Consider the following 15,304-nt stretch of genomic DNA (forward strand, 5'->3'; position numbering starts at 1 on the left):
TTAAATATTTTGGTATTCGGATATCTTACTGAAAATTCTAGCGAATAATCGGGTATTTGGATAGAAATACAAATATACCTGTAGGCCTATATACTTTCTTGGCTAAAGAACAATTATAAATACAGAAGACAAAAAAAGACATTTGCATGTACGGTAATAATTAACAACCAACTAGTTTTCATTTGTAGATAATCAACTTTTTTAAACAGTGAGATTTTAGACAAATCTCTCCCCACAGATTTTGGTCAATGGAACTAAAGTGACATCAGACACACAATAGCGATTTTGTCGGCTAAATAAATAGCACATTTGCGTAAGCCTGGTTTGCTAATAAGTTATCAGTAGGAACGGCAAATTAGTCAGGCTGTGAAGTGTGCACAGTCCATCAATCCATTTTTTGAACCGCTAATCCTCACGAGGGTCGCGTGCGCGCTGCCGCTGGAGCCTGCCTACCCAAGCTGTCTACATTTACGCCTTTGAAAAGTAATCAGACGGCTGGAGCACTTTACCGCTGCTAGCTAGCGCGGCTAGCTTGATGCTTGATGCTGGTAGCTCGCTGTTAGCTAGCAGTTTCCGCTAAACTCTGGCAACGGGCAATACAATGTCAGCATAATTATGTCTTAGCGCTCTTAACTGGAGCTTGAACGTGACTTCAGGACTTTGTCTTACTGACGTCTGTCGCAACAGTTTGGGGCATTTCTATTGCCGTTGTTCCCAAACTCTGAATAGGCGAGCACGCCGTCAGCCCTTATATCGCGACGACACGCTTCCGGAAACAACTTCAAAATAAAAGCTCTACAATGAATTGATCTACATATCTTACTTGATTAGGTAAGGTTTATTTTGAAATTGGGTTTCTCTCAGCGTTAGCCCCGTTTACTGTTTATCTCAGCGGGTATCCGAGGCAGAAATGATGAGGACTCTACTTGCAGCCCTAGTATTAATAGTTTTAAAGTTTTGTACGATTATGCCCATTTTGTAATCGTGGAGGGTAATAATCAAAATCGTAATTGAATTTTGATTAATTGAACAGCCCTAGTACTTCACATCATTATTCTCATCTCAAGACTGAGCTGTGCTGAAATGACATCCCACAATGGAATCGAGAGTGATTTAGCTTGTCTCAGAAAGCCTTAAGACAGCGATCAAAACAGTGTGCATACTGACTCCCTCTGGCGATCTGCTCTGAGAATCATAGCAATATAGTAGCGATGGCAGTGTGACACAGCAAGGAGGTTGTGTGATGTAATTAGAACACTATGGCCTGATTAGTGTTGCCTGTCTCCCTTCATCTCTCCAGCATATGTCATTCTCAGTGGGTGAGTAGCATGGCTCCTTCTTGTCACCCCTTGCCTCCTGTCTTTGCTTGTGTGAGGTTAACAGTGGGAGGCCAATTTGGGTGTGTTGGGTTCTAGAAGCGGTAGAAACAGAGGGTGGTGATGGTTCATGATCTCCAGATGGCCTCTGACTTGCTGTGCTTGAGTGTGTGATGTGTATTTTGCCTCCAATAATGCTAACTATGCGCCACATTGGGGACTTGTTCTTGCTCTACATTCCTAACTCTTTGACTGCCAACATTATCCAAAAAAGAACCCCGACAATGCCAGCCGATTTCGAGTATTTTAACTAATCTTTCAAGGCAAACAGAATATGGTGTGTTTTGACCATATATACATGGTGGGTACCAAATTGAAAATCGCGTTCCATTCTTTCATTAGAAAAAAAAGGTATGTTTCTACCTCATTCCGTTCTTTAGTAATCATCATTTGAAAATACGGGTAGGTAATTTGAGTGACATTGAGCGAAAATTGAAAAGATAAGGAGAAAACAAGCTTTTTGTGAAAAGATAAATTTTCTGCACAACAGTGACTTTGACACTAATATTTTTTGTTTAGTGACGCTCTGTGAATTTGATTTAATGTGACAGACATTCACGTCATCCTTGAAAACGTTCTATTTAATCAGATTTGTCATGTTTCATTGTAATTCCATACACCGGGAGCCCATTGAAAAGAGATACAATGCTGCCATCAGCTGGCCATAGTTAGTGGCTGTTTGGGGATTTTACAACCGCAATGACAAGGCAGTGCTGTGCTGCACAAGACTTTGCACTGCTCATTGAGAAAAAAACAAAACGTAGTTGACGTCAATTGGCGTTATTGGCGGCATTCATTAGGATTTTAGCATACGTCATTAAATGTTTTTGGCGGTCAAAGAGCTAAGAACCAGAGTAAAATGTGAACCCCAATGTCTCAGCTGCACATTCGGCAGCTTTGAACATTTTCCCCTCTTCCATCCACACAACACTATTTCCATGCCTTCTTTCCTCACATTATATTTACATCCTGACTGACAACTCCCATAATACATTATTCAGAAACAGGCATACGATGCCGCTAGAGGATATACAGTACCATCCTCTGTCCAGCTGTATTTTATTAAAGGAGAAAAAGGGGAAGCAATAAAAATGCACAGATGCTTTGCGAGAGATGACTTTTGACCTTAGTGTAGTAGGCATATGGAGCAAAGCAGGTTTTGATGGACACATCTCCACCCTATAGTTTTACATGAAATGGGAATGTCGAGCTAATCATTGATGTTGACGTATGACTTCAATACTTCTAATAGAAATTCCTATTTGCAAATTGAATCATGTGATGCGACGAGCCTGGCGATTCATTATATAGATATTTGTGTCCAGAATTTTGGACTCTGAACATAGTTGGTAAACTATATTTTTTCTTTCATATTCTTGGTGAGCAGGTGTTACTAATAGTATGGCTAATTAGTGACTTGATGCTGTTGTTGATAGCAGTTTGTAGTTATTTTGTAAAGATGCATGTTGTTGTTGTTGTTTTTAGGAAATGTGTACTTTGTCTAAGTCTAGAAAAAATGACATTCATTGATTACATAAATGCGTAAAAAGAAACATCAAAGTGCACCACAAAGACAAAAATGGTCCATGTCAAAATGGCAAGGTTTGGTCATAAAAATACAATAATGAGTGAAACCCTGTAAATAATCATTTGATCCTATAGATATGAAAATAGCAATTTTGTGCAAAATATATAGCTTTAGGTCATAATTTTGCCCCTCATCAGATTTGCCTTTGTGTGTAGGTTTGTGTATGTAGGTCTTGCGTCGTGCCATACAATCTGTCCCTATCCAATATTCACACTGCTAACTAACCCTTGAGGGTAACGACATGGAGGAAAGGAGGCCTTGGAGTAGAAGAGTTTTTGTTTTTTAAGGATTGAAAAGAGAGCAGATGATCACATTTTCTTGCTCTTGCTGAAAACTTGCAAAAGGGAAAATTACATCAAAGACATTTAGCCACTTGATTGTTACCTCTCAAGTTTAATGGATGCAACACTTGCGAAGCTGAGACAAGATCAAGACATCTTGACAAGATATTTATGGTTGAAATAGCTTTTGATTGCTGCAAATTCACCAGATGACTATTTTCTGTTCTTTACAACCTATAAAATGCCTCTCTCCATAATAAATAATAATAAACACTGGGCCTTTTCTCTGTTGCAAAGAAACCTTCCAAATATGTCTGTTTTTAACTCATTTTGCAAATTGTCAATTTGCATCAGCGCTATGCGACTGAGATAATTAGCATCTTGACATTCGTCAAGAGTTCGTCGTAAACAGAGAGAATCTGGCCACTTTTCAAAATAAAATATTTCTAAGTCTTGGCTAATCAATTGACCGGAAACATCGTCAGTTTTTTATACTTTCAACTGTGCTGCCCGCCGCAGCCTGGTCCAAAGTGGCCCACGGCCCGGTACTGGTCCGCGGCCCTGTGGTTGGGGACTACTGGACAGCCATTTGATACGCTGATTTTGTTACCATGTTTGAACCAAAACACACGATTGCACTGCAAATATCCTACAAACTAAAACAATTATTTGTGTCATTATGAGTTGACTCTTTAGTAAACGTTAATATAACACGTCACCTGAAACATGACCTGCATTGATTGATTATTTTAAAGTGGTCAGTTTCTCAATTGAAAAGAGATTGTCACTTAGCTGAAATGCCAAAGAAAAAAATGAATTGCAACCAATGCTAATACATCACAATATAATGTAACAATCCTCAGATAATATAGTGGACGTTTGTCAAGCATTGTAGGGATGACAGAGCAATCCCATGGGACACTTTTCTGTCCATGATCTCACTTTTCAGCTCCTGCCAGAAAAGTCCAATATATTCAACCAATTAATTAACTCATTCACTGCCATTGACGGCTTTAGACGTCAAAAAGTCATTTGAACTATTTCTATTAGTAAAATTTCCCCCCCACTTTTGTTAACAAGAGTATGAAAACCTTTTTTTTATTGTACATTTAGAACCGATATAAAATTTGTGATTAATCATGAGTTAACTATTGAAGTCATGCGATTAATTACAATTAAAAATTTTAATCGCCCGATGACCTAATTTTTAATAATCTTTTCTTTTTTTGAAAAAAGATTATATAAAAAAAGAAGGAAAGATTATAAAAAAAATAAGGCGTCAGGCGATTAATTTTTTTTAAATTGTTATTAATCACATGACTTTAATAGTTAACTCACGATTAATCATAAATTTTCTATCTGGTCTAAATGTACAATATTTTTTCCCTGGGTTTTCATACTCTTGTTAACAAAAGTGGAAAAAAATGTTAAACTAATAGAAATAGTTAAAAAGATTTTTTGATGTCCTATGAGGAACATCACGGTCCTGTTCCGAAAAATGATCAATCTGCTTTTATGTTTTTCAAGTGGCAAGGACTGTACGTTCAATAGACACGGCTTCGGGACCGACATTTCTATGGTCAAATCTCAGCAGAACGACATATGAAAATGGGGTCTGGGTGTTGAGATTGATGCACATCCTGAGACCTCTTGAGAAGACCCAAGAGCAGGCTTTCCCCAATTACACCAAATAATTATACCAATAAATTATACCCTAACAGTTCAGGTGCATGCCAGTTACACCGCCCATCACTCAGACACACTCATTTGTTCACGTGGGTGGAGTGTTTCTGTGTGTGTAATGCTTGAAGCAAAAATAATTACAGTGCCAGTGAAAACAAAATTCCTCCCCTGGCTCCAGTAATGTCCGCTTGTGTCCCCTTCTCTGTTCCGCTGAATACAATTTAGCTTTATTTTGTTTTGGATTAGTCATAGGATTTGGACCATAGTCATCTATTGGGGGAACATGACTCCACGCCTGAGGCTTCAGAGAAGTCAGTTAGATAAGAATTCTTTCTCCGGGGATTTAGTTTGGGACACGGTGCAGGATTAGTTATTTATTTGACACGTTATGGCAGAATCGTGAGCCACACTTCTGCGATTGACAGATGGTTGAGTGGGGCGTGCGTTTGCCTACATTTGGTTAAAAAATTGGGGGATGGGAGTTTGGGGGGGTGAAAGGGGGACGAGAGGTGTGGGTAGAGGTCAGCGCAGACACAGCTGGTGAGAGCCCCTCTCCAACCAGCTGCTGCCTCAAAAGAGTCTGTCAGCAGCCTGCTTGGCTGCCTGGCTTTACATGTCTTCTCTTTCTCTGTGTCCTCGTGTCCACTCCCCCAGCTCACCCCCTGTTACCCGGCACACTCAGCACAGCTGTTCCAAAATGTCTACTACTGTGAGGTCAGTGTGCCCTCAAAAGTAAAAGAGAAAAAAACGTCTTAGCTTCATTTGGCCAGCACTTTGTACAAAGTAGACAGAAACCCAATAGGTCAGCTGAAGAGAGTCTCGCGGGGGTGGCGGCGTGTCTGTAAGGCGGCAGTTTGACCCGTCACAGGTTTGGCGCTTTTAGTTCTGACTTTCCTTGCAGACATTTTAATGGAAGTTGTCTGTATTGCCCTGAAAAAGGCTTGCTAATTCTCATGCCATTTATAATAAAAGTAAATGGAGAGCACTACTGTAACGCTTTTATCTACAGTTTGAATATAGTTTCAATTGAGTATGTCCAAAGTGATCAAGTTTTACTGAAATTGCACATTTGTTAGATAAGTATAGTCCATTTACACAGAAACACATTAAAATGACCAATTTTTTTCTTCCCCTATTAGCATTTTACTCTGCAAAAATGCTTTTGTCATGTTCTTGTGTCAACATTTTTATTCATTTTGTGACAAATAATCTTGTGTTACTGGCCCCGACTTGAGGGTGTGACTGGAAATGTGTCACCTTCACACAAATGTAATCTATCTAACCTAATTACAGTTTTGCCCTGTTTTTTTTTCTAAAACTTTTGTGCACAAACGACTATTTTAAAAACAATCCAATCGGGTTTTGAAAGGCCATGGAAACATGCAAACCGAAATATGCTCTTATTTGGGTTTTTAAAAACCCGAATATGCTTTTAAAAACCTGAATACGACCCCTGGGTTAACCCTTTTCTAACCTGAATATTTGGTCATATAAACTCATATCGGGGTACCTCCTTTGAACAGAACTTTGGTTTGTGTTCTGCGCATCCTCTATTCACAAGGAATCTTGGTCTGAACTATTTATTTGCGCGGTAGCCATCTTATGTTGCGTTTTGCAGTGGCCCAGACAGTCCAGACTTTAATTCAGTTGAAAATCTGTGAAGGGAACTAAAAATCAGAGTGATGACAAGAAGAGCTCATTGCTAAAGATGAATGGGCAAAAATATCAGCCGAGTCATGCAAAAAGCTGATCAGCAAATATAGGATGCGTTTTATTTGCTTTAATAGCCCATAAAGGCTTTTCTATTGATTTTTGAGGAGAAAGGTATGAATAATTTTGGATGGGCCATTTTTTGTTCAAATGTATATAAAAGCTGCAAAAAAAAATGTACACAGAGAGAGTGAGAGTGTAATGCAATGTATGTCCCTCATCACAAAAAACTTGGTGTCATGTTCATTATTCAGCTCGTCACACACACTGTAAACTTTGTAGTTCACGTAAGGCATACACTCTAAAAAAAAAAAAAAAATAAGATACAAACACGACGTGGCAACGTGTATTGTACTATTCTAGAAAAACGTCACCCACAATTGCGCACGTACGGTTCTATGAAAAGCCACCATGTGATACAAATATTGATATACATACCTTCTTGTTAACATTTTTTGTTTAAACTGATGTAAAATGTCTGAAAATCACGCTTTTCTTCTCTGCACTCTTTTGTCGTGACTCGCTGGCTTCCGTAAGAGGAGGACTAAAATTACAGTAATGACAGTACTTTTTTTCTGTAAAGCACAAGGCCTTAGCTTTCAGACACCATTGGAATTTTTCAGATAGCACAAAACGGTGCCAGAGTTACGGTAATCCAAAGTGCACCTACGGAAGTGTGCCGTCGCCGGCACGCTCTGTAACGAAGCGTTCCGTAGTAGCGACATTTTTAGACTACAGAATTAAGGAAAACAAATGAGCTTTTAGCATTCTTCCTAAACAAAAAAACGGGACAATAAACAGCTGGTAAAAAAGGAGAACAATTCTGGGAAAAACTGGACGGGTGGCAACTCTAATGACGTGTCATTTTCAGAATCTTGCACTTCTTTGACCTGTTTTCAAACTATTTAGCTTGAGTTGCAGTCAAAAAGTCTAAATACTCAAGGCCACCAACCTGGCTTTACTTCATCACTCACGCTGGTGGGCAGCACCCTCCCATCCTCCCTCCCTCCCTCCCTCTCTCTCTCTCTTCCAGTGCTATTGTTCCGTCGATGACAAGGCCCACGTGCCCCCCTATTCAGCCTCCTGGTGGGGGGTAGGCGGGCTCTTTGTCTGGCGGCCATTGTCCCAGACACGCGCTCCCATTTGACGGACACACGTGCTGATAAAAGAGAAAGGGGGACGAGGAGGAGCAGGAGGGCCCACCGCTGGCCATTCTTCTCGACGGTGGTGGCGGTGAAAAGACGAGACGCGCTGACCATCTGTGATGCGTGTCTGTAATCTCTAGTGACTGCGTGCACGCAAGGAAACAATACCAAAGAGGGAGTTTCTCTTTGCTTGTGACGTCTTCTTTTGAAGTATGATAAGAATGGAGTGGACCTTGAAAGTGACTTGAAGCCTTTTTTACATTCCCATCTTTCGTGTTTGTCAAAAGTTACTATGAGTGAGTTGTGTGTCAAGTGTTTTCTAGCAACACGCCAGGACACTGCTTCCCTTGTCTCTCTTCTGTGTTTTCCTCTCTGGTACTGCATGACCCAGGCTGCGGGAGGGTCTTCACCTCACTTGTGTTTGTGCTTCATCATGACAAATAACCCACCACATTCCGTTTTGTTCTCAGAAGTTCTCAGAACTGGAAGCTCCAAAATAGAATACTTTTTTACAAATTTTTCATCCGAATACGAAACAGTGGACACTTGTGTTCCTCTCAGGACTTGCTTGCCTGTGTGGGCAGGATGGTGATGCATCATTTACATCAGTGGTTAGAAACCTTTCCTGTCAAAATAGCCATTTTGCGTCATATAAAAAATGTTTTTGTCTGGAGCTGCAAAACACTTGAAGATTGTGATGAAGGAATTAGTGTGTTAGTTAGTTTGAATGAATGTACTGAGGGCCCAAGAGCTCATTAAAGCTGCACCAAAACAAAAAAAATAATGCAACATCCAATATGTAGAAACACATTTTCTTAAAACCTTTCCTGGAGATATTTTTTTAAGTTTTTTTTTTTGGGGGGGGGGGGGGGGTGGAATTTCAGACTTTTCATACCTTTTTAGACATTTCTGCCTTTTTGTCCATTTTCCAATTCCATTTTTATTTTTTTTAACATTTTGCAGCCTTTTTTGCTATCAATATTCTGACATTTTTGGCAATCTTGTGGACATTTTATGGCAATTTTTGGGATTTCTTTTGTTTTGTTTTTCATTTTATGGTTACTTTTTGAACATTTTATTTTCTGCCTTTTTTTTTATTCACTTCTCTGACATTTTTGGAAATTTCATGGACATTTTGCAGTCATTTTCTGCTTTTCCTCTTCCTTTTTGTAACGTTATGGTTAATTTTTGCCAGTTTTGGATGCTTTTAGGCAATTAAAAAAAAAACGATATACCTTTCGTCTCTTTTTTTTTTTACTTAAGAATTTGGACTGACATTTTTTAAATATTTAATTATTCTTTAAAAAAAATCTAAATCATTAATTCATTTAAATAATATTGTGTTGAGTATGTAAAAATAATAATTGATAATTATTTTTTTTAGAGATCCACAGGAGAGGGACCAAAGAGCCACCCCAGATCTACATAAAAAGTGAAACATGATAGCTGTATGGCACAATGTAACCAGCAGCCCATTCAACAAAAAAGTAGGGAATCAAATAGTACACAAATGATAACCTCAGGACATGCAGCTTTTCACGATCTTTCTTCAAACTGTGTGTATTTTCATGACAAGAAGACAAGGTTTGCTTTGGTACCCTTTCAAACTTTTAACAATGGAACAAGAAATGACCCATTGTTTTGTTTTTCCCCCGTATTTCAACGTATTTTTCCTTAGCTTCCAATCAGTCCTGCCTCCATAATGTCACTGCTTGCTGCAGTGTTAAAAAAAAAAGTATTTAAACTCCTTCCACCACACTACAGCATCTTCCTCACTTGGCCTCAGGCACAAAATAGAGTTTAGCTACGCAATCTTATACATTACCCAGTGAGCGTATAATGTAAAACCTCAGCGTTGTGAAAGGAAGACCTTTCAACAGGAACACTGAAACCTGCTTATGTCACGTAATTACCTTGTCTGGTCAAAGGTTCTGATAGCGTTAGTCTTAAAAATGTCATATGTTCAATTTAACGCAGCTTTATCTGCCTGATTTTCCGCACTAAATTTGTTTGCCATTGTTTCTGCATGAGCAGGCTGCTTTTAGAGCCTGTCAAAGGGACAGGACCACCCTGTCACAGTTTCCACTCTGCACAACAACCGTGACTCCTAAACTGATGTTCCATCAAAGCCTAAATATAATCAGTCATCCCAAGAGATACCATTCATTTCTGTTGTAGTGTGTTTCTGTTACTACAGGTTGCCTTTAGGGAGCCTTTTTGTTGTGGAGGCAGATAGAAAAGGACAAGACAGATTTCCCGTGGGTTCAACATGCTGCATTTCTGAACAGATTAGAGGGCAAATAGGCAGATGGTAGCTGCCACTGAGGCAAATCGACTGACACACAGATGGATGTGTAGACATCCATTTAACAGATGCATTGAGTCACCCTTTCATCATCCATAATGTGTAGGAGTTGGCCATTCTACATCCCAAAAAAGGAACTAGCGATTTTATATGGACTCACTGTTCTTCATAATGCTGTGCTGCCCGCCTCCTAAAAGTTTCCATCCTCTCAGTGCTTTGTGTATAGAAAAGCACTTTTAGACCAAGGATGGACAGAGTGATGAGACGGATGTTAAAAGCTCTAACAGCCTATTGATTTTGGACTTATGGCCTTGTATATAATTGCTTTACATGCATATACGTGCATAATGCATGAATGTGTTGTTTGATGGTTAACATTTTTAAATTTGGAGAGATACAGCCTTCAAATGACTGTGTCAAAATCTGCTCTGCTTGGGTCAGTAGAAAGCAGAAAGCTGAATGTATAGATTGCTCATACAACATCATCCGCCTTTACTGTACAATTGTATATGACATGGAGTTTTCTGCAAAATAACAATAGATCTTTTAGAGTGGAATTCAAACTAGATAACAAGACACATTTGTAGCAATTAATAAGATACCATATTTTTAATTTCACATTTGATGGACTGCATGCGTCCGCATGGACAGGACAACTGGCAGAGCCTTTCAGTACAGCTGTGTGCAATTTTTTTTCAATACGATAGGGGTGATCTTAAACAAGGCAACAGAATACATTCTGCTCCTTCATCAGCCACCCTCTTGACTCCATTAGACGATTACTTACTTCCCACAGATTTTTACTTTGAGAGCAGGAGGAGGCTGACTTGTCTCCTCTGCTTCTGTCTTTCTTTCCAGAAACTCCCCCGCACGATCTTTCATCTGAGGAGACAATGAATTTGTAGTTGGAGTCATTTTAGTACCAGTGCAAAGAAATCTCTTTAACACGAAAATACCACTGGTTGCCGTGGCATGTGGTTTCCATGCAGCAGTACGTTTTTCACATGCTCATTCCATCCAATGTCTAACGTTGTGTGAATGAGCTCGGATGACATGTTGATTAGCAAGGTGCTGAGTTGAGAACAGCTGATGCTGCCTATAGACCTTTAGACCTGACACACACACACATCTTTGATAACGGAAAGCTATTGACTATGTAATCTAGTAGACAAACACACAAGGCGGGCGATTGTGTGCTTGTGTCCAGAAGCCACTTGAGGGCACACTCACACACTCCTCCATCATCCCACAGTTGGTGGTTAGGCAGCATCCTTCTTTTTTGTAACTGCGTGTAGAGGACATTGATTAGTAAAGGAGTTGCATGAAGAAAGAGGAACAAAATTTAACATATCTGGTGTTGACCAGAAACTGAAATTAGTGAGCATTTTGTCAGGATACGAAACTTTTATTTTTATTTTTACTGATTGCAGATATAGGATTTAGATTTCTTACATTATCACATCTTAATGTCCGCCTCAAAAGTGACCTCATGTTTTGCTTCTGAAATTTTCCGTGTATTCCAAGAAATTGACGTCATGTTTTTGTTTTTTCTTCCACAGCTTAGTCACAGCGCTGAAGTCAACCAACCATAACTTGCATTGAATAGTTGAGTTTCAGCTAGGGTTTGTGGATTTGACATTATGAAGAATAGGAAAGAGATTTAACAAAAGGGAAACGATGCATGTAAAAAAACACAAATCAACAACATTGGGTTTTTTTTGTCGACTTTTGGGTCAAAATTGCCAACATTTGCTTTTGTTCAAAAAATTGATTCCATTCCCTGGTTACATTTAATAGCTTAGAAAAAAAAAGGAAAAATAATTCACAGTACAGAAGGGAGAAGAAAAAGTCAACATTGTGTGATGTCACTCATGCTCTGATGATGTCTCTAATCTGCTTTTGAAAGGAGACAGAATCTCTCCTCTTTTATCTACAACCACTTTAAACATCAAAGCATATTTGGAATGGAAAAAAGTTTTGCTGGATTGTTTTATGTTAAGTGTTCAATAGGTTTTTTTAAAGGGTTATTGACTGCATGTAACCATAGTTGGCGTGTAGGATTTCAGCATAGGGAGAATCTCTTTCTGAGTCAGAATTTCCACTGCAGTTCAAATTTAAGGCCTGCTGATTCTCTTTTTACATCAGGAGGTTCCAAGTCCGGTCCTCGGGAGCACCTATCCAGCCTGTTTTCCATGTCTCCCTCCTCCAACATACCTGAATCAAACAATCAGGTTTGTTATCAGGCTTCTGCAGCGCTTGCTGATGAGCTGATCATTTGATTCAGGTGTGTTGGAAGAAGGAATATGGAAAAAAGGCTGGATTAGGGCTCTCAAACAGGACTTGGAGACCCCTGATTTACTGGTACATCTCAAGTGACAAATATCTAATATGATTGCGTTTGTAATGACAGAACACGTGAATGCAAATGCCCACTTTGTAAACATCATAGCGTCAACAGTGATTAGCAACAAGATGGAAGGAAACAATAATGCATAACCTTATGCCGTTGTTACAGAAAACTCTGCGACCTGTCAGAATTTGTGACCACAGTGGGCTATGTTACCCATGGCATGCATTTGAGTGTGCCTGAGCGGTCAACAGCAAAAGGCAAGAGTATTCCCGTTAGTATTCCCGTTAAGTGGAAAGCTGAGACACATCAGAAGTGTGTGTGTGTGTGTGTGTGTGTGTGTGTGTGTGTGTGTGTGTGTGTGTGTGTGTGTGTGTGTGTGTGTGTGTGTGTGTGTGTGTGTGTGTGTGTGTGTGTGTGTGTGTGTGTGTGTGTGTGTGTGTGTGTGTGTGTGTGTGTGTGTGTGTGTGTGTGTGTGTGATATCATATGAGCTGTTACGAAGCCTGTGTGTCTGCATCAATAAATTACGTGATAATCAATGTCTTGCTCTTGGTCTCAGACAGTCAATCAGGCTTTCATAAATTTTGTTGAAACCTAGTTCACACATCAATATTAACCTAAGTACCGTCCTTCTGTTTTGCTGTTGAATTCTCAAACACGCTCAACTGCAAACCATGGACGACATTGCCTCGGGGTCACAAATTTCGCCGGGTTGCAGATTTTCCCGAACGTAACAGAGAACGCGCCAGACGATATTTTAAAATGCTGAAAGCGATTTGGATATTTTGACACTCATTCTAGTGTTTCGTAGGTTATTGCTTCATTTGTTTTTACTTTGTACTGTGGGGGTAAACTGTTGAACAGTTAGCATCACTGTTACTATTCGTATGCAGAAATATAACAGGTTTATGAAGAACTAGAAAATGTATCAGGGGGAGGGGTGGGGGGTGTACAAAAGTACTGAAAATTGTTACAGTTGAGTACCGGTACCGAGAATTGGAACAGTATCGGTTCAAACGTGAAAGGTACACATCCCTATCCAGGAGGGACTCGGAGTCGAGGGGCTGCTCCTCCGCATAGAGAGGAGCCAGGTGAGAAGCTACTTGTAACGATCGACGTCCCAAAGTTGCGACCCAATGCTAGGATTCCCATTGAAGACTATTCACATCTAAGAGTTCATCGGTTTTGTTTTGTTTGAGAACAATGCAGCCACCCTGAAAGCACTATTGTTTGTCTAAGAAATATATATATTTTTTTAATATATATTCATGGCTCATGATCATCATTTGTTTGAAACTCTTGTCTTCTGCTACAGCTTTGTGTCTTCCCCTCTATGCTTATTTTTAGATGGGTCTCTTTCTCACCCTCCTTTTCTAGTGTCTGTACCTTTAATTCCTGGAGGCGTGCAGCAGAAAGGAAAAGGGAGACCTGTTAATCACAGAAATACCGAAAATAGGACCGTAAATGATGTGACATTTTACAGTTATTGTAAATTCCTAATTGTTTGATGTTAAATAAAATTATATATATATAATATAATATAATACAGACAAGGTGTGTTTTGACAATAATTTTTTTTATTTTTTATATCACAATTACAAGAAAAAATATCCCATGATTCTAAGTACTATAAGTGCCCTATCCATCAACAAATTTCTCTCTTCGGCATTTCCGTGTGGATGAATTGTATTATTAGTATTAGCATAACATAAAACCTTCTCTAACTGAACAGAATTCATAAATGTGTTTTGCTTGGTTCAAGTGAGAGGAGTTCATGTTCGCGTTACTGTGCCTTGCCATAAGGGAATCCGGGCTCTTCCTCTTTTTGACCTGGTGCAGTTCCACCTCCAGCTGTTCTCCTCAAGTGCCAGTCCCACATCTCACCCTCTCCCCTAGTGCACTCTTGACCAGTACGCCAAGAGCAGATGGAGTGCAGAAAACTGTGTCAGCACCCGCCATAACTCGCTTAACCACCACTCCCCTCCTCTTATTTCTCTCTTTTTTTTTTCTTCATCCCGCCTCTCCAGTATTTCCCCACTCCCAGCATTTGGGACAGACATTGATTTATCATTTATTTATAGCACAGCTGTGAGCATGCAGGCTTGTGTTGTATTTGTTTGTTTCCGTGCATCTGTACGGCAGACGCTCTTGCGGACGGTGGGGTCTCCCAATTGCGTTTGCATGCGTCTGAATGCGTGTGCGAAGGCTCCTTTTCTAAGTTAATCTCTTAAGAAGAGGTGTGGTTCTCTCCGGCTCTGCGCTCGCTCTCATCCCTTCTCCTCAGTCTGAGTGGCGATATCGTCACACACTCTGTCCTCCGCTCATCTTTTTCTTGCGCTGCTGTTGCTGCCACAGCCGCTCGTCTCCAAACCTCAGCTTGGCACATCTGCGATCTTCTCGGTCCACGATGAGTTCTTGCGGTGAGATAGGGGATGCCATCGAATCCAGGTGAGTCAGAGAGGGTACGAATGTTATGGTAGTTTTTTTTGTTTTTTTTTAAGAACTGCACGGCGTCATGACTTTCTGCTTTACGTTTTTCCTGCATTTATTGATTTGATTTTCGACTGTGTATGTTTTGACTTCAAACTGGGTCACTGGTGTGCTAGTAATCACTACTACATTCCATTTCTCTGAGCTCTGTAGAGGTCAAGAGCAAAGGATCTATTTTTCCTGATGGCTGTTGTTTTATTGGCAACCATCACTTTTCAAAGCCTGCCAAACTGATAATAGGTCTAGTCTAGCCTGTGTCCACGGGGCTCATAGTAGATAATAGCCTTAGCAGATGCACCAACCACATGCCCATATGGAAGAGATTAAACATGCTATATTCATGCAAACGTATAACAAATTTTTGTCTTTGTTACACGC

The 15,304-nt window shown here is 39.9% G+C and overlaps 1 protein-coding gene across 4 annotated transcripts in view; it reads left to right on the top strand.

The window, feature by feature from the left end:
- The window catches only part of numbl (NUMB like endocytic adaptor protein), a 55,268-nt gene that overhangs the window by 11,380 nt on the left and 28,584 nt on the right, over positions 1–15,304 (top strand). The window contains exon 1 of one of the 4 annotated variants that reach the window (XM_086081153.1): positions 14,481–14,884. The exons of the other annotated variants lie outside the window; for them this stretch is intronic. Within the exon in view, the coding sequence (XP_085937279.1) occupies positions 14,844–14,884 (41 nt within the window). The 5' untranslated portion in view covers positions 14,481–14,843. Of the gene's footprint in view, positions 1–14,480; positions 14,885–15,304 lie in introns of those variants that run through there. 4 annotated transcript variants of the gene reach the window in all.

This window comes from Leptonotus elevatus, chromosome 7 (assembly GCF_054856555.1).
Source record: "Leptonotus elevatus isolate MCC_2025b chromosome 7, RoL_Lele_1.0, whole genome shotgun sequence".
Taxonomy (NCBI): domain Eukaryota; kingdom Metazoa; phylum Chordata; class Actinopteri; order Syngnathiformes; family Syngnathidae; genus Leptonotus; species Leptonotus elevatus.